The following is a 25,119-nucleotide window of genomic DNA, read 5'->3' on the forward strand; positions in this document are numbered from 1 at the left end:
AAATAAATAAAGTTCATTTTTTTATATATATATAAAAGTGTCTGATAAATGTATAGGTCTTGTTCATGACACAGAGGAAATTGACAGAAAAATATTCAGTTTTAGCCATCAAATATAAACATTAATATCTTTTAAGAAAATTATTTAATATAAATAAGAAATAACAGTTTTTTCCCTTTATTTAAATGTTTGGAAACAAATCCAATATATCTAAAATTGCTGTACAGTATATCCTATTGATCCCTGTAATATATCATTTTAGTTTCTTAAACATCATGTTTATTACTTTTTTTCTTAGAATGATGTATACAGGGTCATTAATTTATTTTCATTATATTCAACTAGATACAAATAGGCCTTCTGCAACCTTAATGAAATTAAAACTCCATACCATTAATTACCTTTCATATGAAAAATGACATCTAAATCTAAAATTGCTGTACAGTATATCCTATCCATCTAATGTATCACTTTATTTATGTTGAACTTCATGTCTATTACATGTAGTATTATGATTATTTAAAAATGATATATGCAATTTCATTAATTTATTTTTCATTTTAAGAAAATTCATTTAAAAAAAGATCTCTTACAACCAGTGTATTTTTTTTTCGATTTACATAATAGAGTGTATTAATTGAATGTAGTTGTGTAGATTTATACATGTACCTACAAGCAATATACATTTAATATTCACCAGGTACATGTACCAGCCTACTATATTTGATAATGTACTTCTTTCATGCATTTTTCATGCCTTTTACTCATTGTTATATGTATTATGTATAATTAAAATACTTTGAAAACTTTTCTCAATTTATTTATTTAAAAAAAATTAAGAAACGGACTATAGTCAATGCACGTTTTCAAGAGTTGTCTCTCTTGGGGACAATGATGAATGCTCCCCAGGGTTCATGACCCTGAATATTGAGTATGCTGTGAGGTGTGAAATGGATAAATGGAATTAAAAATATGGAATTCAACAGTAAAATCAAAGCTTAAGGAATACTACGCCCCCCCCCCCCCCCACCCAACCCCATAGAATAAAATTTTCATGATTTATAAGTTTTAGATTTTTCCTCTCTTTTTTTTCATTTTTTGCTTGACGAATTTTTTTGGATGAGGCTGGCTCCCTCCCAATTTAAAAAAAGACGATGCTCCGTGTCTTTTATGATATTTTCTAAATGTTACCGTAATCGAATTTAGCAAACAATAGATTATATTTTTAGCATTTACATAACAAAAGAGGGTACTAATATCCTAGGAACTTTATCGTCAGTACGCTTTATTTCGGTGAGGTTCTAGCATTGTCGTTGAATTTGAGAGAGTAAATGATTTTGTTGTTGTTATTTATTTAATTTGTTTTTATTTTATTTTTCGTACACTCGAATAACACGTTATGTGGTAATATCAAATAATTTCAAAACATTTTGTGTATGTTTTTCCTTTAATACGAATACGTCCATTTCATTGATTTTTTAAAATCTTATTTTACCTCCCTTTTGAGCGATAATCTGTACCTTCAGTTTGTTCAAGATTACATTAAAATCACAAGTGCACGTTGAACTTACACATATCTTATCAAGAAATTTTATCGAATGTAAATCGTGATCCTGTATAAACACTACCTGAAGAAATATATTTCTGATTGAAATATGCAATCGAATACCCTGCTTCCGTAAAATGAAATCAAAATGGAGAATTGCTTTCTTCTGCTGCTCTCGGTGGCGAGTTTACTAAATATGGGTATGTATCACTGTTTAACTGTGATTTTGCTTAAATAGGACAATGATTTCTTGAGTTGTTTTTTTTGTTACCGCGACAATTATAATTACGAATGAAAAACAATAATAAATGGTTCGCATTGAATATGAACTTGGTTGGAACGTGGTCAAAAAATTGATCACATGATCCATTGAGGTTTTGGTTTATGCTGTAAATGCGTTTGCATTGTGACACTATTAGCTGTGCTGACAAGTTGAAAATTTAGTAAGCATAAGCGCGAACGTGTGCGTGCGGGCAAGATCATGAGTGAGGGGGTGAGTGAGCGACTGGACTGGCTGAGTGAAAGAACGAGAGAGACAGATGAATATAGAATATGATATTTACAATATAAGAAGGTTTCATTTTTTTTTCTTAAGCTCTTGGAGAATACACCACATCCAAATGCTATGGCAACCATTTCATGAACTCACAATGTCCAGGATCAGGCAGAGTGATAGCCGTTAAAAAACTACAGTACGGCATGAAGTGGTATATCAGCGATGAGTGTCCCAAAAACATAGAGTCGGTACAACATGGCAATACCACGACATGCTGTCAGAATGAGGAGGGTGATTGTTTAAGAAACATCACAGATTATAATGATAAGTACCTGTACTTATCACGCTTGTCGAGACTACCAGGTATAACACAAAACACTGCTACTCCAAGGCAATATATGACATGTACTAACAACACCCGCACTTACTCCAACTATGTTCAAGTTGTCTTTGATTGTGTCGAAGGTAAGATGACTCTTCTGTTTTATACGTTGTGTAAAAAATTTCAAACACAGAATCCAAATATTAAATACTTTGACTCTTGTATGTAAATTTTTGAGAATCTGATTGTAACGGTTGTTTTTACAGTAATCTCTTGGGTTGTTTTGTTTTGTTTTTTGTTGTTTTTTGGGGTTTTTTTGGGGGGGTGGTATTTTTTTATTGATGAAGGGAGGGCTCGTTTTTTCCAAACCTCTGCACCAATTTCAGCAAAGCTTTCATTACATTTTAAAGCGTGCGTTAGTGAATACACTTGATAATCTAAATAAAGAACTTATTTGCCATTTGAGTTAAAATTATACATTTGTTATACATGATATACGGATCAGTATTAGAGTTCCCAAGGAATGATTCCATGTCGTGAAAGAAAACAAGAGTACACAAAAAAGAGTTAGACAAAGACTATGGAGGCCTTAACGTCTGACATTTTTTTACAAACGCAAGCTTACGTATAAAAGCTGGAATAAAGTGTATAATGTTTGTTTCTAGCCCTGTTCAATATTTTTTTAAGATTTACAAAAATAATCAGCAGAACATGTTTGGTTTTTGTGTAAAATAAAAATAAGTAAGCATTCAAAAGAAGGTGGGAAAAAAGGTGAAAATGTATAGATATTTTAGACATAAACATTTTTTTTATTGTTTCTGCGGTGCATTTAATTTTATGTATTAACAAAGTTGAGAGTTGTACCTCAACTGAATAATTTCGCTCATTAACCGTTAACATAAATAGCGATTTATACTTTATGATTATGATAATTTACAGAAAAGAGAATCAAGAACTTTTGCAATTATCAGAGGTTTGTATCAGTAAATGGGACCGTTTACTTGTATCGGAAACCTTATTATTCAATTCAAGAGTCTTGTGAGTGTACATTTGAATCGACCAGCGATTCGACCATTCAAGTTTTGGCGATTGATGTTCGCCTTCAGCCAGTGTTGAACATTGCGGATAGTAACTATACTGGAGAATGTTTCAATTATTCCACAAATCGTCTAACTTTTAACGATCCAAACAATAATTCCAAAGTCTTTGAATGTGAAAATAGGACCATCTATTCGGAATATGAACCTATCTATTCTTCAAGTGGAAAGGTGCTGAATGTCTCGTATACAGAAGACGGGCCAGAGGCACAACAGATATGGATTCTTGTACAAGGTATGAGTAGTGGTTTTATGTTTTATTAAGAGGGCTTGATGGTGCTGGTCATTTTTAGACCATAAGTATCTCACAAAGAAGAAGAGTTCTGTAAAAAGATACTAGAATAGAAATATTTTAAATGACAAAGCTAAAATATATATGGATTATAATACTGTAAATACAGGGATATATCCGCCCCCGTTTTATTTTCGCCCCTTTCGCCGTCATTGCCAGCGGGCGAATAGAGGACTGGGCGAACTCCAATGACTCAAATTATCTTTTTTTTAAACACAACTGTGTCTAGGCGAATTCAAGACGGGGAAAAGCTGTTAACCTTAAACTTAAACACAAAGACAAATGATTAACTAGAACTATTGAATTATAACATAATACAATAAATACATGTATGTATTATGAATTTCAGAACTTTCCGTCAGTAAAAATAACAAGGAATGAAACATGAATAACTAATTTTGATATCAATTTCTAAAAACCAATATATTTTTGCTTTCCTTTAAAAGCCAGCAAAGGAAAGCTTGAAGTGGAATGTAATCCTAAGCTATCAACAACTACAACCTTTACGACGCCAGCTACTTCTGCTGGTGGTGGAATAACATCAAAACACACAAACAGCCCAAATAATACTAATAATCATACACCTGGAGGCCACGGACACGGCAACAACATAAAAACAACAAACATACCGGGTAAAAAGGACCCAGGTAGGATATTCCTACTAAATTACATGTACTTACTTACCGTCTTACTTTCTAACTTGTTCATTTTAACCAAACCACCTACTTACTTTCTAACCCACTCATTCCCTGATTGACCGACTTACTTTCTTACTAATTCTCTTGCTGACTGACTGACTGACTGACTGACTGACTGACTGATTGACTTACTCTATTACTTACTTACACCCTACTTCACTCAAGTAATAATACATTTGTACTTGCTAACTCACCGTTTTCTTACTTTGCACAAAGTTCAAGACTTAGTACATGTATACGTTACAGACCCTTTCTGACGATTAACTATTCAGTTTTATGATTGATTGTGTTATCGGTAAATGTTGAGAGAGTAAATATTTTCACAACGTAGTGTTACAGAATTGGGTTTTATACATTCATAATTTTGTTGTTGTTATTTTTTTTGTTTTTATTTTGTTTTTCGTACACTCGATTAACACGTTATGTGGTAATATCAAATAATTTCAAAACATTTTGTGTATGTTTTTCATTTAATACGAATACGTCCATTTCATTGATTTTTTAAACCTTATTTTACCTCCCTTTTGAGCGATAATCTGTACCTTCAGTTTGTTCAAGATTACATTAAAATCATAAGTGCACGTTGAACTTACACATATCCTATCAAGAAATTTTATCGAATGGAAATCGTGATCCTGTATAAACACTAGCTGAAGAAATATATTTGTGATTGAACTATGCAATCGAATACCCTGCTTCTGTAAAATGAAATCAAAATGCAGAATTGCTTTCTTCTGCTTCTCTCGGTTGCGAGTTTACTAAATATGGGTATGTATCAATGTTTCACTGTGATTTTGGTGCAGGATTTCTTCAGTTGTTTTTTGTTACCGCGACAATCATAATTACGAATGAAAAACAATAATAAATGGTTTGCATTGAATATGAACTTGGTTGGAACGTGGTCAAAAAATTGATCACATGATCCATTGAGGTTTTTGTTTATGCTATCAACGCATCTGCATTGTGACACTATTAGCTGTGCTGACAAGTTGAAAAATATAGTAAGCATAAGCGTGAACGTGTGCTTGAGTGAATGAGTGATTGAGCGACTGGCTGAGTGAAAGAACGAGAGAGACAGATGAATATAGAATATGATATTTACAATATAAGAAGGTTTCATTTTTTTTTCTTAAGCTCTTGGAGAATACACCACATCCAAATGCTATGGCAACCATTTCATGAACTCACAATGTCCAGGATCAGGCAGAGTGATAGCCGTTAAAAAACTACAGTACGGCATGAAGTGGTATATCAGCGATGAGTGTCCCAAAAACATAGAGTCGGTACAACATGTCAATACAACGACATGCTGTCACTATGAGGAGGGTGATTGTTTAAGAAACATCACAGATTATAATGATAAGTACCTGTACTTATCACGCTTGTCGAGACTACGAGTTATATCACAAAACACTGCTACTCCAAGGCAATATATGACATGTACTAACAACACCCGCACTTACTCCAACTATGTTCAAGTTGTCTTTGATTGTGTCGAAGGTAAGATGACTCTTCTGTTTTATACGTTGTGTAAAAAATTTCAAACACAGAATCCAAAAATTAAATACTTTGACTCTTGTATGTAAATTTTAGCGAATCTGATTGTAACGGTTGTTTTTACTGTAATCTGTTGGGTTGTTTTGTTTTGTTTTTTGTTGTTTTTTGGGTGTTTTTTTTTTGGGGGGGGGTATTTTTTTATTGATGAGGGGAGGGCTCGTTTTTTCCAAACCTCTGCACCAATTTCAGCAAAGCTTTCATTACATTTTAAAGCGTGCGTTAGTGAATACACTTTATAATCTAAATAAAGAACTCATTTGCCATTTGAGTTAAAATTATACATTTGTTATACATGATATACGGATCAGTATTAGAGTTCCCAAGGAATGATTCCATGTCGTGAAAGAAAACGAGAGTACACAAAAAAGAGTTAGACAAAGACTATGGAGGCCTTAACGTCTGAAATTATTTACAAACGCAAGCTTACATATAAAAGCTGGAATAAAGTGTATAATGTTTGTTTCTAGCCCATTTCAATATTTTTTTAAGATTTTCAAAAATAATCAGCAGAATATGTTTGGTTTTTGTGTAAAATAAAAATAAGTAAGCATTCAAAAGAAGGTGGGAAAAAAAGGTGAAAATGTATAGATATTTTATACATAAACTTTTTTTTTATTGTTTCTGCGGTGCATTTAATTTTATGTATCAACAAAGTTGAGAGTTGTACCTCAACTGAATAATTTCGCTCATTAACCGTTAACATAAATAGCGATTTATATTTTATGATTATGATAATTTACAGAAAAGAGAATCAAGAACTTTTGCAGTTATCAGAGGTTTGTATCAGTAAATGGGACCGTTTACTTGTATCGGGAACCTTATTATTCAATTCAAGAGTCTTGCGAGTGTAGATTTGAATCGGCCAGCGATTCGACCATTCAAGTTTTGGCGATTGATGTTCGCCTTCAGCCAGTGTTGTACATTCCGGATAGTAACTATACTGGAGAATGTTTCAATTATTCCACAAATCGTCTAACTTTTAACGATACAAACAATAATTCCAAAGTCCTTGTATGTGAAAATAGAACCATCTATTCGGAATATGAACCTATCTATTCTTCAAGTGGAAATGTGCTGAATGTCTCGTATACGGAAGATGGACCAGAGTCACAACAGATATGGATTCTTGTACAAGGTATGAGTAAAGGTTTTACGTTTTATTAAGAGGGCTTGAATGGTCGTGGTCGTTTTTAGACAATAAGTATCTCACAAAGAAGAAGAGTTCTGTAAAAAGATACTAGAAAAGAAATATTTTAAATTACAATCTAAAATATATGGATTTTGTTTTTACTTAATAATACTGTATATACAGGGATATATTCGCCCTTGTTTTATTTTTGTCCCTTTCGCTGTCATTGTTAGCGGGCGAATTTAGGACTGGGCGAACTCCAATGACTCAAATTATCTTTCTTTATTAAACACAACTGTGTCTTGGTGAATACAAGACGGGGAAAAGCAGTTAACCTTAAACTTAAACACAAAGGCAAATGATTAACTAGAACTATTGAATTAGAATATATTACAATAAATATGCATTATGAATTTCATAACTTTACATCAGTAAAAAAAATAGGAAGGAATGGAAAATGAATAACTGATTTTGATATCAATTTGTTAAAACCAATTTATTTTTGCTTTCCTTGAAAAGCCAGCAAAGGAAAGCTTGAAGTGGAATGTAATCCTAAGCTATCAACAACAACAACCTTTACGACGCCAGCTACTTCTGCTGGTGGTGGAATAACATCAAAACACACAAACAGCCCAAATAATACTAATAATCATACATCTGGAGGCCACGGACACGGCAACAACATAAAGACAACAAACATACCGGGTAAAAAGGACCCAGGTAGGATATTCCTACTAAATTACATGTACTTACTTACCGTCTTACTTTCTAACTCGTTCATTTTAACCAAAACACCTATTTACTTTCTAACCCACTCATTCCCTGATTGACCAACTTACTTTCTTACTAATTCTCTTGCTGACTGACTGACTGACTGACTGATTGACTTACTCTATTACTTACTTACACCCTACTTCACTCAAGTAATAATACATTTGTACTTGCTAACTCACCGTTTTCTTACTTTGCACAAAGTTCAAGACTTAGTTCGTGTATATGTTACAGACCCTTTCTGACGATTAACTATTTAGTTTTATGATTGATTGTGTTATCGGTAAATGTTGAGAGAGTAAATATTTTCACAACGTAGTGGGCTTTATACATTCATAATTTTGTTGTTGTTATTTTTTTAATTGTTTTTATTTTGTTTTTTGTACACTCGATTAACACGTTATGTGGTAATATCAAATAATTTCAAAACATTTTGTGTATGTTTTTCATTTAATACGAATACGTCCATTTCATTGATTTTTTAAACCTTAAAAATATAGTAAGCATAAGCGTGAACGTGTGCTTGAGTGAATGAGTGAGTGAGCGACTGGCTGAGTGAGAGAACGAGAGAGACAGATGAATATAGAGTATGATATTTACAATATAAGAAGGTTTCATTTGTTTTTCTTAAGCTCTTGGAGAATACACCACATCCAAATGCTATGGCAACCATTTCATGAACTCACAATGTCCAGGATCAGGCAGAGTGATAGCCGTTAAAAAACTACAGTACGGCATGAAGTGGTATATCAGCGATGAGTGTCCCAAAAACATACAGTCGGTACAACATGTCAATACAACGACATGCTGTCAGTATGAGGAGGGTGATTGTTTAAGAAACATCACAGATTATAATGATAAGTATCTGTACTTATCACGCTTGTCGAGACTACCAGTTATATCACAAAACACTGCTACACCAAGGCAATATATGACATGCACTAACAACAATCGTACTTACTCCAATTATGTTCAAGTTGTCTTTGATTGTGTTGAAGGTAAGATGACTCTTCTGTTTTATACGTTGTGTAAAGAATTTCAAATACAGTATCCAAATAATAAAATGCATTGACTCTTGTTAACGTTCATGTACATATATGTAAATTTTATCGAATCTGAATGTAAGGGTTCTCTTGGGTTTTTTCTCTCTTTTTTGGGGGGAGAGAGGAGGGTATGTTTTTATTGGTGAGGGGAGGGTTCATTTTTTCCAAACCTCTGCACCAATTTCAGCAAAGCTTTCATTACATTTTAAAGCGTGCGTTAGTGAATACACTTTATCTTCTAAATGAAGAACTGATTTGCCATTTGAGTTAAAATTATACATTTGTTATACCTGATATAGATCAGTATAAGAGTTTTCAAGGAATGATTCCATGTCGTGAAAGAAAACGAGAGTAAACAAAAAAGATTTAGACAAAGACTATGGAGGCTATAATGTGTGAAATTATTTTTAAAAGCAAGCTTACGTATAAAATCTGGAATAAAGTGTATAAAGTTTGTTTCTAGCACTGATCAATATTTTTTTAAGATTTACAAAAATAATCAGCAGAATATGTTTGGTTTTTGTGTAAAATAAAAATTAGGAAGCATTCAAAAGAAGATGGGGAAAAATGGTGTAAATGTATAGATATTTTAGACATAAACATGTAAACAATTTTTTATTGTTACTGCGGTGCATTTAATTTTATGTATTAACAAAGTTGAGAGTTGTACCTCAACTGAATATTTTCTCTATAACCGTTAACATAAATAGTGATTTATATTTTATAATGATGATAATTTGCAGCAGAGAGAATCAAGAACTTTTGCAGTTATCAGAGGTTTGTATCAGTAAATGGGACCGTTTACTTGTATCGGGAACCTTATTATTCAATTCAAGAGTCTTGCGAGTGTAGATTTGAATCGGCCAGCGATTCGACCATTCAAGTTTTGGCGATTGATGTTCGCCTTCAGCCAGTGTTGTACATTCCGGATAGTACCTATACTGGAGAATGTTTCAATTATTCCACAAATCGTCTAACTTTTAACGATGGAAACAATTCAAGTTTCTTTGAATGTGAAAATAGGACCATCTATTCGGAATATGAACCTATCTATTCTTCAAGTGGAAATGTGCTGAATGTCTTGTATACGGAAGATGGGCCGGAGGCACAACAGATATGGCTTCTTGTACATGGTATGAGTAAAGGTTTTATGTTTTATTAAGAGGGCTTGGATGGTCGTGGTCGTTTTTAGACCATAAGTATCTCACAAAGAAGAAGAGGTCTGTAAAAAGATACTAGAAAAGAAATATTTTAAATTACAAAGCTAAAATATATGGATTTTGGTTTTACTTAATAATACTGTATATACAGGGATATATTCGCCCTTGTTTTATTTTCGCCCCTTTCGCCGTCATTGTTAGTGGGCGAATTTAGGACTGGGCGAACTCCAATGACTCAAATATTCTTTCTTTCAACACAACTGTGTCTTGGCGAATACAAGACGGGGAAAAGCAGTTAACCTTAAACACAAAGGCAAATGATTAACTAGAACTATTGAATTAGAATATATTACAATAAATATGTATTATGAATTTCATAACTTTCCGTCAGTAAAAAAATAGGAAGGAATGAAAAATGAATAACTGATTTTGATATCAATTTGTTAAGACCAATATATTTTCGCTTTCCTTTAAAAGCCAGCAAAGGAAAGCTTGAAGTGGAATGTAATCCTAAGCTATCAACAACAACAACCTTTACGACGCCAGCTACTTCTGTTGGTGGTGTAATAACATCAAAACACACAAATAGCCCAAATAATACTAATAATCATACATCTGGAGGCCACGGACACGGCAACAACATAAAGACAACAAACATACCGGGTAAAAAGGACCCAGGTAGGATATTCCTACTAAATTATGTGTACTTACTTACCGTCTTACTTTCTAACTCGTTCATTTTAACCAAACCACCTACTTACTTTCTAACCCACTCATTCCCTGATTGACCGACTTACTTTCTTACTAATTCTCTTGCTGACTGACTGACTGACTGACAGACTGACTGACTGACTGACTGACTGACTGATTGACTTACTCTATTACTTACTTACACCCTACTTCACTCAAGTAATAATACATTTGTACTTGCTAACTCACCGTTTTCTTACTTTGCACAAAGTTCAAGACTTAGTACATGTATATGTTACAGACCCTTTCTGACGATTAACTATTCAGTTTTATGATTGATTATGTTATCGGTAAATGTTTTTTCGTTCGGCTGTTGTTGGTTTTTTTTTTTTGGGGGGGGGGGGGGGTTTGGGGGGGGTATGTTTTGTTTTTGTTTCTTTTTTGTTCTTGTTTTTTTTTTTTGGGGGGGGGGTGTTCTGTTTTTGTTTGTTTGTTTGTTTGTATGGGTTTTTTTTTAATCCAAGTAATGAAATAACTATATAAAACTCCTAAGCCCTTTCATTCAAACATCTGTTCGCTGCATTTGATGTCTTTATATAATTTGTTGATCGCGAAGTTCTGCAAATTCCGATCACGTGGAAAATGGAAGTGGATCCTCAGCCCGAGGCAACTAAAACAGCTGTGTGTTAAAAATGGTTTTGTTTTTAGAATTTCTTAACGCATTCCATGTACCCTTGTCAGTTAAAATGTTGTACACATCCTCCAAGACTTGCAAAATCCACGGCCACAAATAATACCAGAATGAGTAAAAAAAAATTCTCGACTGATTGAAATATTCTTTGTTGAAATTTTTGCAGTAATATATTCCCGGGGTGAATAAAATATCGTATCATATTATTAAACAAAATATTATCCATCAGTTTTTAATATTTTCAAACACTTCAGTTTTTTCAAATTTTTAAAGAATATTTTTCTGTAGTATTATTTTTCGTCCAGCTGAGAGGAGGGCGGTAGAAAACGCAGCGTTGTACACTGTTATTTGAGTAGCCGCATTGGCGGCTCTATTAATCATCATGGCGGGGGTCTTCATTACAAGAACCAGAGGGTTTGTCTGTCTTCACTTCAACCTGTCAATCATTACGCTTGTATGTAAAAGCTTATCTTATATCATCGGCGAATTGCGAACCTAGGAATTTATCAATACATCAATAACAGCTAGATAGGCGTCCTAGGTACCATATGACACAAAGCGTATATGAATTTGGAACGTTAACAGTAATATTTTTTAAAATTCCTTTGAAAAATTTGGATCGGAGCAAAAGCGCTTATAGGGTTATGAAAGCAACTGGGTATTGTTAAATTTATAGAGCAATCGGAGTGCTTAAGCTTTTTAATGTACGTAATATTTAAAAATCTAAGCATTGTTCCTTGTTAATTGCTTACCAATATGCCATTGTCATCTTTATGAAAACCGTTTTAATTATATTAACTATGCTTTAACTAATATAACTAATTACATGTATATAATATTGTACATACATAGGTTTAGATGAATCTTATATATTGTGCATTATACTTTTTAGGTCAGCAAAACGTCGTCGGAAAGTAAATGCGATCATGGTGCGCTCCGATTCATTATGTTAATGCTAGTGTCAGATGTCTCACACTGGAAAAACTCCCCGAAAAATAATGGTCAAGAAAATTTGGGCTACACCGACCATTTGTACTAAATAAAAGCGAGGCTCAGCATTATTTCATCTCATTTGGATAGCTACCTTCAACGTCACAAATGTGGATTAAGCGAAAAGTATCGGGGAACCTATTTCTATGGATTTATGTGTTTGTTGATATATTATAGTGACATATTGGTTTGTATTATCCAAGATTCGTATTAGACTTGTATTTTGTTTTTATTTTATTTATGGGCCCTTCATTTTGTAGGCGTTTATATAAAAGACGGTTTTGATTTCGCATCTAGGATAATGGCGTGCCGGTCATTTTCAAAATCATACCAGTTTAATGGTCATTTTCTATACAGTATGTATATTAATTATGATTAATATAAGAGTTCACAATAACTGTTCGTTTTTGATTAATCTTACTATTGCATGTAAATATTGTATGAACAACATAGAATGCTAGACAAAAATTGTGATGTCATTCTTGCTTTTCATGCATTTGTCCCCTTCACACACATATGTATATAGATACATGTATATGCACATAAATATCAGAATTATTTATTAATAAACAGATTTAAAGAATTATTCTTTTTTTTTTTTTGCATTTTTTGATTTGTAAGCTATCTGTGTAAAAAAAGCAATGATGAAATACAATGTATTTCAATGAAAACTGATTGTTAATATACAACAAGTGTATAGTTAAATATAGTTAAACACAATTTAGGATTTAATTGAAAACATGTTAAATTGATCTATATAACTGTAAAAGTTAAAAGTAACCCACAAAAACAGTTTGTCTTCAACTGTTTTAAAAAAAAAAACTGTGGCAGTGTTTATACAGATATTGTAATGTTTTAATAGCATCAAGTTCACATGAATGAAATGTAAAAATAATTTGCTCTCGGCTATAAAATTCACATCCTCTAAGCAGCGTTTCTTTCTACAGTACCTATCTACGAGGATCTAAAAAATAAAAATATCAACAACAAACCACTGAAGGTGTAAGGTGAATTTTGTGATGTTTAACACGTAGAGTAACCTTATCCATGTAGGAAAACCTTTTTGTCCTTCAGTTAAACTAAAAATTAAAAGTCCAGTAATATTCATTAAACATTTTCAAACATATTCATTTTGGTAATTTTTTCCCCTAAACTTGAACATTAATATTTTGAAATACCACTGTTTTTCAAATCCTGACAAGTTACCAAGAACTGTTCAGCATGTATGATATGGGTGAATAACATGTACAGTACATGTTTTTACACTCTTTTCACACTGGTCTTACAATGTACATAAGGTGGATTATATGTACATGTATGTTAATGCTAGTGTCAGATATCGAATGTTTCTGAGCAGATTATTTGTCCGTGTTCTTCGTATTGCTCTCTCGTGACGGCCATTTTCTTATAGTCCTCTGTGTTAGCAAGCATGCATCCACCTTCCCAGGCATAGGTTATGGGGCTGAAAAAAATTGTAGTCATATTAAGCATTTTAATTTAATTTATACATCTCTCTCTCTCTCTCTCTCTCTCTCTCTCTCTCTCTCTCTCTCTCTCTCTCTCTCAAAACAAGGGCCAATACTGGCCATTATTGTAAAAATCATTTCAACTAATATTGCACCATATCTAATCAACATGCATTTCTTAAATGCAATTCTTGGCTGAAATGGAATAGAATTGATCAAAATCTGCTGTATTAACATTTTTAAATTATTGATTCCTAGATTGGCTAGAAACTGTGTCTTTATGTAATCTACACTTTGTACCATTGATAAAACTGTTGTCCCAGAAAACGTTGTGATGGTAAACCTTGAACCCTCTCAAAAATGTTTTACTAGTATTATAATGCTATCATTATTTGATTCATAACTCTTCAAAAATTATCAAATCGGTTTTTCCCAGAGCTAGAACAATCCAATCATTCACTGTCAATATCACATTCTAAAGATCATCATAAAACTACCAGCACCGATTACATGTACCGGTATATCAGAAACTATCATGAGGATAATCAAGTAAACATAAAAAAGATATTCAAAATAAGATAAAAATTACTTGTTTGGGGTTTTCACTTTGATGTCGAAATCTTAAGGCGCCATACTTCTTACATCAGCATAACTGTAGAGAGAGAAAACCTCAGTTGAAAATGTATTTTTCCTAATCTCGGTCCATAATATGAAAAGTGTGTATCATGAAAACAGCTACAGTAAAACTCGGCTATAGCAAAGTACTAGGAACCAATGGAATTATTTCGTTATATCTGTAAATCGTTATATCTGTATAACATATTCATAATATTATTTACAGCACATTGACTGTAAACATGTTTTCTTTCACTATAGAAAATAATTTTTGCTAATTGAGGCATAAATGAAAATAAATTACTTTGTTACTTTTAATATTTAAAAAATGATATGAAAATCGATTCATTCGAAATATTTTTTTTAAATAATTATTGTGGTGCAAACTTTTCTAAACTATAAAGAAATTCGTTATAAAGGTGTTAAATTTTGTTACTATTTACCTCTACGAAACTCAAAATCAGTTCGCTATATTTGTAATATCCAAATTCTGTTATAACCGTAATATTTTGCAAAAATTTGTTAAGAATTTCACCGGGGACTAAAAAACTTCGCTTTATCCGAGAATTCGCTATATCCGTGTTCGTACTAAACGAGTTTTCCTGTATTGTATACAGGGAAATATTTGCCCTCGTTTTATTTTTTCCCCTTTTGCCCTCATTGTCAGTGGATGAATTCATGTTGAAGACTCATGTTACACTTTTTTAAAAACAACTGTGTCTGGGTAAAATCAAGACGGGGGAAAAACTGTTTTGCAAGTGTAGAAGGGCTAAACGGGGCGAAAATATTCCTGTATACAGTTGACCCCTGTCCATCCAAGGCCATAATTCAAAATATCATTTCTAATCTTAACCAGCAAAACAATGAAGTTTGTGAATGTCAACAGTACAAATATTTACCGAGATTGATTCCAAGTAATTCGTATTATATTTCCCACTATAGCGATCATTGCAGAAAAGTTTATATAGCCCGCTAACGCGGGTTACGTACTTTTACTGCAATGACGCTACCTTCATATCCCGCTGAGTATCCGCAAAGCGTTCATGACGTCTTAAGAGTTTTGACTTTGCGATCATGGCGTGCCTAGTGCACTGACTGCGTACACAAGACGTTATTTACTCATTGGAATATACATTTTAATTTGAGCGAAACAAAAAGAATTTTGAACTTTATAACAAGTAAATAATTTTTAAAAAACATGTTTTTGTTTGTTTTAATGACATAAGAATAGGGTTATTGAACATCACTTTTGAAATAATATGTGACAAGTCAAAAATTCTGGCAGAAGTGTCTACAAAAATAACCGTTATTAGCTGCTAGAAAACATGAATGGATAGTAATAAAAAACATTGCATGAATTACATGATCGAATAGGTCCTGATATAACCCCAGCTGTTGCTTTTTACATGGTTATCCACATCAGGTTTGATAATACTATATTTCTTGCTATAGTACAACAACCATTGTTCAAGATGTGTGGTCTGGCTGACATCGCACTAGAAATACCGAAGAGGTGCGTTATAAATGTCAAAGAACACAGAAGAAACGCCATGAGAGTGCGGTAATCGCAGCAACAGCTCTTTAGGGCAATGATAAACAACAGGTTCAGACGCTGCGGATGCGTACGCCAGTAAGAGCGCGCTTGAGACCCGGCAGTCACATCAACAAAGAGGTCTCTGTGCAAGCGAAATTGACTAAGTACTGCGTCTAGGCTCCGATTAAGTGCGTTACTTGAGAGCGCCAGCGGAGATATAGTGGTTCTATTAGAGACCTTATGAAGCTGTCACAGCGACCCCACTTCGTTTCTATCGCATGTTTATCAGAACGCAAAGCCAAGGGTCGTACTTGTGCATGCTCAAATGAAGATGCCGCTGTGCTGTTGCTACGCTGTTGGATACCCTTCTGCGTGTATAAGCACCTAGGCGTTTTACAATTTTTTGAGGTGCAACGGGATCACTGAGGACGCAGTCAAGATGCAATTCCTGTAATTTTAGTAAAAATGTGTTACTGTATTTGAAGGCCTGTATGTACTATGAAAATTAGTGAATTGATTATAGGTGATAATTTTATGGTAGCAGGGAGTCATTCCTGTTTATTTATGTAAGGCGTGTAGGTCCCATAGTGTTATAGTGGGTGCTTGGGAGTCAGATGCGAAACAACGGCTGTTGGCAGGTGTGCTCATTTTTCATGCAAGAAGAAAGAAGGGCAGACGGTTAGTGAAATAGTGTGAAAATGACATGGATGGGAGATGGGGCGGTACAGACTGGCAGGGAGGGAACATGTTAGACTACAGATTGCACCCTGTCCCGGGGGTCATCTCTCTGCAGGGAATACGTTAGGAAGGGGTCTAAATGGGCCAAAATGGGTAAACTTTTGACATTACACAGGGTGGTCAATTAGACATTTTATTTAACCAGAAAAAGATATTGGTGTCATTTTGGGTAAACTTTATACCTTAATGTCCTTCTTTAAGCCTAACAGGTATTACAAGTCATTTTGATCCAGGTGCAAATTATATTTTTCCCGCAACATAGTGCTAAATGGGGGTACCCCCACCCCACAATTTAAAAAAAAACTGTCCCCTGCTACCTACAGTTCACTGCCTGTTATTTGCGTCTATAGCCCGATAGCCTGCTAAATGGGGGTACCCCCACCCCACAATTTCATGCATCAAAAACAATTGTTTCCTGCTACCTACAGTTCACTGCCTGGTATTTGCGTCTATAGCCCGATAGCCTGCTTTAAGTGCCTGCTTGTACTTATGGAAGGAAATCGTTAATATGTGTTTCGCTTTACGATACTGTCAGTTCTGGGAAACCACTGTAACACAGGCATAATTCGAACACATAGCTAGTAGGACACAGGCTTTGTCTAATGAAGTTTAAAAGCAGAACTTATTACGGTGAATAATTCGTAAAAAACCTTTCGATGTGCCTGGTATTTGGGTAGTAGATTCATTCTATCACAATAAAAAAAACCTCACATACTATATAATGCAAAATAAAAGAAATTGATATTTTGACCTCACAATAAAATCTGCGTGACATTTGTTTCAAAGTAAACAGCTAGATAACTGGATGTTTAATTTTTCTAACCCATCTTGACTGTTCTTGTCTTCAAGGTTTAGCACTAGGTACATGTACATTCAGCTCTGGAGATACTGTCATTACATTTGATGTTTGTACATCTGAAGAGTTATAATAATTCTAAGGTTATAAAGGATCTGCCAAAGTTATATCTAAATTAAAAAGGTTTCTACGTTGGATTATTGAATTAAACTTAGTCAATGTGACAATTAAAGTCTGTCTGTCCCGATTAAACCCCGTCAACGTTTCCAACGGCATTCAGACAGTTTTTGTGGCAAAAATTGGATTTCTTTGGGCGACGGTCGGTAGTTCATCAGCAATGTCTTTGTGGATATCTCGTATTTCGTCTGCCGAACAATTTTCTCTCCGTCGGGCCAAGTTATTTTTTTTATTCGCGTCAGTGGTCGATTTCTCCAGTTGAACCAGCCGTTGAATATTCCGTCAAGCATTAAATGATCATCTTCCGACCGTCGGTAGACAGTTTTTTTTGTCGACATTCAGGCAGTTGGGTTTTTCTTAAACACCGATTGACGACCGCAAATTAACCGAGGGGCGACTGGTCTGACCTTATACGAATCGTTAAACATCTAGCGTCTATCGCTTGATAAGACGGTAGCCAGGCGCTTTTGTAGCGGCCGACCGTAAAAATTTACCTTTGGCCGAACACATGATGATCGGTCAACTATTCTCTGACTATTTAAATTCAAACTATTGAAGTTATCGGTTTTCCAAGGACTTAATGTCAACGCTCTGTGCCGTCGTTTGATACCAGTATTAATGTTTAGCATTGCAAATGTGTTGGATAAGAACATATGTTCAATTAATTCAAATAATTGTAGGTTTCTCTCCTTTTAATTAAGTCAGTTATAGATAAATCAGCAATACATCTTCTTTTCCTTATCTTATTTTTCATCTATGTTGGTTTTTGGATAAATCATTTTACATTATTTGAGATTTATTGATGTCTAACCTTCTAACCATACATTGGCAATCATCAAAGGAGACAATCCTTTATTGTTCTAGGAAAATGAAGCAAATATAGATTAAAATCTGATGTCTGTAGTACATCAGCCAACCTACTACTGTATATTTTATTCCGCCTCCACAATTTGTCCGTTGCAAACCTTTATATTCCTTTTTGCAGCTATTTTTGATGTGCAATCTGTGGTTAAAGAAAATTAGTGTAAAGTTATTAACTCAAGCTGTTACTAATTGCTAAGGCAAAAGATTTAAAGTGCTTTAAACTTTTTTTTCAAAATCTTCCCTACCTTTTAATATCTAGAAGACAAACTATGTAATTCTAAAACAATGTTGTTGTGGACTTTTAAATTTGATGAAAATAAATGTATATTGATTTGTTACTTTCTGGGTTTTTGCAGGCAGAATAATCTCTCTCTCTCTCTCTCTCTCTCTCTCTCTCTCTCTCATACAGTACCCGCAACGTTATTTTTAACAAGATAAACGATAGGATAGGATTCACGCACGATAGGATAGCATTAACGCACGATAGAACAGTATACACGCACGAAAGGATAGGATTAACGCACGATAGAACAGTATACACGCACGATATGATAGGATTGATACACGATAGGAAAGGATAAACGATGTTCATGATAAACGTATGATAGCTTTAAACGATATTTATGAACAAACTGATAATGGCAGAATTTGAGAGAGAGAACACGTACAAATAAAGATTTACGTGGACTTTCTTTTTAGTAACAATTGCCGAGTTGTTAATCATCGCTGCATCATTTATAGAATTTATAAAAATGACCAGTTAATTTTTTTTCAACTAAAATTATGAGCTTTAATGAGCAATAAATGTTCTGTATTGTTAAAATTGTTTTCATTACAAAACATCCTAGCCGATCGCCGCGAATTTCAGCCCGAGATTAAAATCACTCGGAAAATAGCGGGTTTAATTATATAAATCCAACGCTTGTATAAAGTAAATATAAAATCTATCAAAAGTACATTTCTTTCTGTAAAAGAAAATGATGCATTAAAAACGAATTATTACAAACAAGTCAAATAAATATTTACGCAGATGCACATTCCGCGTACGATTTATTTACATTGTTTTCATTACCACACACCCTAGCTGATCGCCGAGAACATTTCAGCCTGAAATCAAATATCACACGGAAAATAACGGGTTCAAAATACAACTCAGGTTTTAATTAAATATAAATTATATCATGAATAGTTTTGTTTCTGTAAAATATGATGCAACAAAATTATATTGCATAAAAGTTAATGTTTACGCAGGTATACACTCTGCGTACGATTTAATATTTTCGATATACAGGTAAATATGTTACCTTGTTCCTAAGAACTTTGTTTTTCATTTTCAATGTTAACAGATATGATTTACATATAATATTGGTTAATTTTGACCTAAAAAAAAATAAAAAATTAGTATCCTGACGTAATGTTGGATAGGATTTTTCAATTCTTGTTCGATAAATATTCGTATACGGCGCACGGAACGAGTTGCAACTTAGTAATAAATTTACTTGCTTATGAAAAGGCACGAAACGATTAACACGATAAGTTAAACGGAAGAATTGTTGAAATCAAACGATAAACCTGATAGGATTTACGCACGATAGGATAGGATTAACGCACGATAGAACAGTATACACGCACGATAGAACAGTATACACGCACGATAGGATAGAACTAACGCACGATACGATAGGATTGATACACGATACGATATGATAGGAATGTAAAAAATAACGTTGCGGGTACTGTACACGTCTAATTTTCATATTTTCGAATTTGATTGAACGACCTTATTAACCGTTATAAGATACATCACACGGTAATATTGGTAGATAAAAACATTTTATATTTCTACATTTTATGAAAATCTATAAACCACTAACTACATATAATCATATCTTTATATGGTTGATATTTACTGCTGTGTCTCTGCTGTGTTTCTTTGAAACAGCTATTCAAGGAAATTTTAATTTTGTCGCTCAGGTGATTTTTTTTCAGCAGGTGTCTCGTCGTGAATCGGAAAATGAATACGAAGATGCGTTTAAAAGCTTGCAAAAATCTATTTAAAGAGGGTTGATATATTAATCTTCATTGTTCACATAAGAATCAAAATTGAAGCAAGCATTTAAAAAAGCGACAACAAAACTTCAAATACATGGATGACAAATTTTGAGTAATTGTATTACATAGTATATACTCTCTAAAACACAGGAACAAAGTAGTGTCAGCCTCATAATTTGAATTGACAACCATTTGTGTCATCTACACGTGTATGAAATATCATAGGATTGTTAAGTCGTTATCAATAAATATTAGAATTGTATTAGTTCTGCATGTACATAAAAGTGTTCTACAAACTTTTTCGATAGTTGTGAGCGGATTCTGTAAAAACTGAAAGGGCTTCAAAAGAAATCAAATGCAATTCCTGTTCACTTTACACTAGTTAAAGATTTTTGGGGAAAGCCACAGCTCTGATGAAAACCGAAATAACCAATATTCTCATTCTGCTTTCTGTCCAGTGTTCAAGTAAATATATAATTTTCGGGGACCAAATTGAATATGGTGTGGTGCAAATAACCATAAATCAAACCAAATAGATGAAACATCAACAAAAAACTATATAACAACGCATGGTAATATAAAAACACGTTGATTGATGATACTAATTACAAATAAACAAACCTTAAATACTCATTATGTAATGCAGATTAATATATTTTCTCCTTCATATTGTTTTCCTGTATGTAATTAAAAATGCATTTAAAACGCGAAGCAAAATAACTCTTGTTCTTGCATACGTTTTAAAATGTAATTAAATAAGTAGAAATCAACCAGACGCCCTCTCTCTTAGCGCAAATCTTCAAAGCGCTAGGTAGAATGAGCACATCATAGTTTCGCGGAAACGCACATCTTATTTCTTAATTGACCCTAGTAATGAATGGATCTGCATGCGTGTCGTTATAAAACCAAATCCATCAATAAAGATAAGCGTTTTCCAACCCACGATGGCGGCTCAAATTCTCCGAAACCACCTCTGGCTAATTCTAATCCTTATGCATATTACGTTAATGGCTAGCATTTGAAGGACACGTTATAAGACATAAGATTGATAGTTGATATATACATGTACTGCACACTTACTTTATATAGTTTGTTGAAAGCTTTAAATATAATTTTGAGACGAGTTGTTAAGTTATAACAAAAGTTATAATTGATGTAGGAAGTTTTGTTTCAATATGCCCATAGTCTCCGTTAGAAAAAAGTAAATAAATCTCAAATTAACTTATTCTTGTTTTATATTCAATTTCTGTACATGTTAAATCGTCTATCAGCTTTAATTTACAGAAAGACAGGTCTACAAATTCTATTTTTCCTAGAATGGCGTCTTTGCAACTACAATGAAGGCATATTTTTAAAACACAGGTGAGATGATATGAATTAATCTGTTTTTAATAATAAAGTGAACTATACAAAAATGAACATTTTAAACTATATAATGATAATTTTGACTTTAATTAATTAATGATTACAGGGTATGTCACTTCTTTGATGACTGAGACATTCGCATCAGTGGAAGGTTCAGCTCAGACTTCAGCATTCCATCAACCACCTGTCTCCTGCTTGCCAGAAATTCAGCCGCCAACTTTGTGCAGTAACTTTGTGCATCCTGAAAAATATGAGGCAGTTCTACATTTAAGATCTATATTTGGGAGGAAAAAGATATAAGTGTAGAAGAGATACATCAGTGTAGAAAAGATGTGCATTGATCATATTCTGAGTAAATAATACATGTGAATAACTTTGTTTTCTTTTTTATTTATGTGTGTTCTATACGGTATCTGTAGTGTAAACAATTCCCCTTGTATAATAGTCTTTTTTAAATATGAGAACTAAAGCAGGGTCTGCGTCCTGTTCCTGGGTGCAAGATTTGTTTTTAGCAAATGTTTTTCGTTTATTTTAATCTTTACATTTTCCAGTTTCTTTGCCTTTGTTAAAAGGAGAATGACAGACAGAAATTTAATGATGTTTAGGTTGCATACCTGTTTTAAATGGGCTTGTGTTTATACACTAATTAAGTGGTTCATTATGTTTGATGTGTTTATACAATATGACTCTAGGAAATTTATAATTTGTTCAGGCCTGAAGCCCTCTCATACACAAGAACAAATGTATTGAATAAAAATTTAGTAAAAAAGTATTGTTCAAAACCAAACATTAATCCATTGACACTGGCTTTAGAACCCATTATAATGTTTATATATCATTTTAAAGGGGCGTGTCACGATTTTGATCAAATTCTATATTTCTGTTTTTTTATTATTTACAATGCTTTAGGAATGCATTTCTAATGATTAAATGAAATTTGAGAGTCAGTCGTTTAGTTATAAGCAAGATACAGGACTCACAATTCTTTGTCATGTAAACAAGGCTCGTGCCATTTTTTTTGTTTACATAGATTCAATATACCAGTAAATAATTTTTTTCAAGCTGATTTTTCTTCTTATTCATTTTAAACATAACAGTTTCTAATTTTTAACACATTCATTTGAGATCTAAAACTTGAATTTTCACTCCAACAATCAAAATATAAACAAAAGCTTTGTTAACATAGCGAAGAATAGTTAGCTCTGTAACTCCCTTATAACTGAACGAATGACACTCAAATTTAAGTAGCCTATTAAAAATGCCTTATTGAAGCATTTCAAACATTAAAATCGAAAAATAATTTTTAACAAAAATCGTGACCATGCCCCTTTAAAGAATACATTTTAAAGCAAAATCTATAAATAATAATTAAAATGAACGCAAACCTTTAAAGACATTACAATAACAAAGTTTTGTATAACTCAATGCTGTTTATACATGTATTTATTCTTAAGATATTAAAAGTAATTGAAAGGTATTTAATTACATCTGTCAAAGTAATTGAAAGTCATTACATACGTAATTACATTTGAAAAAATCAATGTAATTGTAATTGCAAGTAATTGGCAAAATTATTGATGAATTTGAAAGTAATTAATTGCATTTCAAAGTAATTAACCCCAACCCTGAGTAATAAGGAATCATTCATGAATATTATGCGGTGCTAATGTAGGTCGGGGCATGATCAAATCTATCATAAAGCCCTTCAGACTTTCTTGAATTTGATCATGCCCCGACCAAAATCATCACTCAAATAATGATACCTTATTCCTTATAAATATAAATAAAATTTGTACAATGTACCCTTTTCTCTTTAAATATTTTACACATATTATAAAAGTTTTCATCATGATAAGGATTTTTTTCTTTACGACTATAGTCAAATTGTTTAAAAAATATTATTTTATCTCCAACCCAAATTATGCTTACTTATTTATTCTGGGTTTTTTTTTTGGACCTTGGTACTCTTCTCGCCTAAATGTCTCACGATTCTTTGATACTACCCAAGATGGGAGGGGAACTCTAACATTCTTTCCAAGGAAGCCCGAACACCAACGAGCTAGTTGTCGATATGCTGTATATCTGTTTCTCCTGTCAAAACAATGCATTAAAAAATCAAAAATTTCAGTACAATATATATGATGTGTCTTTTTGTATATGTCTTTATTAGAAATTAATAAAATGTCAAATTAACTTACTCGTTGTTGCTTTTGTAAGTCTCCATACTGGGAACGATACTGGTAGTAGGACACAGACATCTAGAATCCAATGCCTTGTTATGCATGTCAGGTCATCGCTGTATGACTTGATCTTCTCGGAAATTCTTTGAAGTTCTGTGCAGCATGTAATGTCCAAGGCAGTAGGCATAGGTGTGCATGATCCACAATTGCACCTAAAATTTTATTGATACAGTGTATATCAATAAGCAATTCATGAAATAAACAATTAATGTAAAATTAATATAATGACCAGTATTACCTTTAAGAAATAAATATCACATAACTTATGTCGGCCATGTTTTTCACAGCTTGGGTCTTATTAATTTTCATTATATAACGTTCCGCCTTATGTCTGGGTTTTGCTAATATTTAATTTTTGTTGGGGTTTTCCCCGCAACATGTTATAATTTAAAGATATATTGAATTAAACTTACGTCAACAATTTAACTAAAATTAAAATAAGGGTGCAAAAAAATATTCAATAGACCTACATGTCTTACCGGTCTGTATTTCCTCGGCGCTGGTCGTCTACTTCGTCCTCGCTTCTCCCATCCGATTCGCTAGAATCCGTCGCTTCAGGCTCAAACCGATAAGTGGCTATGTTCTGCAGATGCTCATCACGATCTCCCTCGTACGATGATACCTCAAATAACATGTGCAAGTCTAATTTGGACGAGGATGCCGAAGAAACGCTGGTATCATTTACAGTCGCCATTTCAAGACTAATGTTACGTGACGCCACGCAAGTAATTTACTATTTATAGCAAAACCCGAAGTTGCTTCGATTAGATTAAAGCAGGTGCAAAAATAG

The 25,119-nt window shown here is 33.3% G+C and overlaps 2 protein-coding genes across 5 annotated transcripts in view; one reads left to right on the top strand and one right to left on the bottom strand.

Annotated features, from left to right (window-relative positions):
- Positions 1-1,599: 1,599 nt before the first annotated feature.
- Positions 1,600-25,119, top strand: part of LOC128183730 (uncharacterized) — a 555,994-nt gene continuing 532,474 nt past the window's right edge. For 3 of the 4 annotated variants that reach the window (XM_052852872.1, XM_052852876.1, XM_052852875.1), the window contains exons 1-10: positions 1,600-1,746; positions 2,142-2,507; positions 3,304-3,696; positions 4,200-4,400; positions 5,586-5,951; positions 6,751-7,143; positions 7,657-7,857; positions 8,541-8,906; positions 9,695-10,084; positions 10,589-10,789. In XM_052852872.1, the coding sequence (XP_052708832.1) occupies positions 1,695-1,746; positions 2,142-2,507; positions 3,304-3,696; positions 4,200-4,400; positions 5,586-5,951; positions 6,751-7,143; positions 7,657-7,857; positions 8,541-8,906; positions 9,695-10,084; positions 10,589-10,789 (2,929 nt within the window). In that variant the 5' untranslated portion in view covers positions 1,600-1,694. The remainder of the gene's footprint in view (positions 1,747-2,141; positions 2,508-3,303; positions 3,697-4,199; positions 4,401-5,585; positions 5,952-6,750; positions 7,144-7,656; positions 7,858-8,540; positions 8,907-9,694; positions 10,085-10,588; positions 10,790-25,119) is intronic. The other variant, XM_052852874.1, reaches the window with a different exon arrangement.
- The window catches only part of LOC128183731 (beta-1,3-galactosyl-O-glycosyl-glycoprotein beta-1,6-N-acetylglucosaminyltransferase-like), a 440,095-nt gene continuing 428,821 nt past the window's right edge, over positions 13,846-25,119 (bottom strand). The window contains exons 3-4 of the mRNA XM_052852879.1: positions 14,538-14,600; positions 13,846-13,944 (exon numbers count right to left, since the gene is read on the bottom strand). Coding sequence (XP_052708839.1) covers positions 14,587-14,600 — 14 coding nt within the window. The 3' untranslated portion in view covers positions 13,846-13,944; positions 14,538-14,586. The remainder of the gene's footprint in view (positions 13,945-14,537; positions 14,601-25,119) is intronic.

This window comes from Crassostrea angulata, chromosome 5, assembly GCF_025612915.1.
Source record: "Crassostrea angulata isolate pt1a10 chromosome 5, ASM2561291v2, whole genome shotgun sequence".
Taxonomy (NCBI): Eukaryota; Metazoa; Mollusca; class Bivalvia; order Ostreida; family Ostreidae; genus Magallana; species Magallana angulata.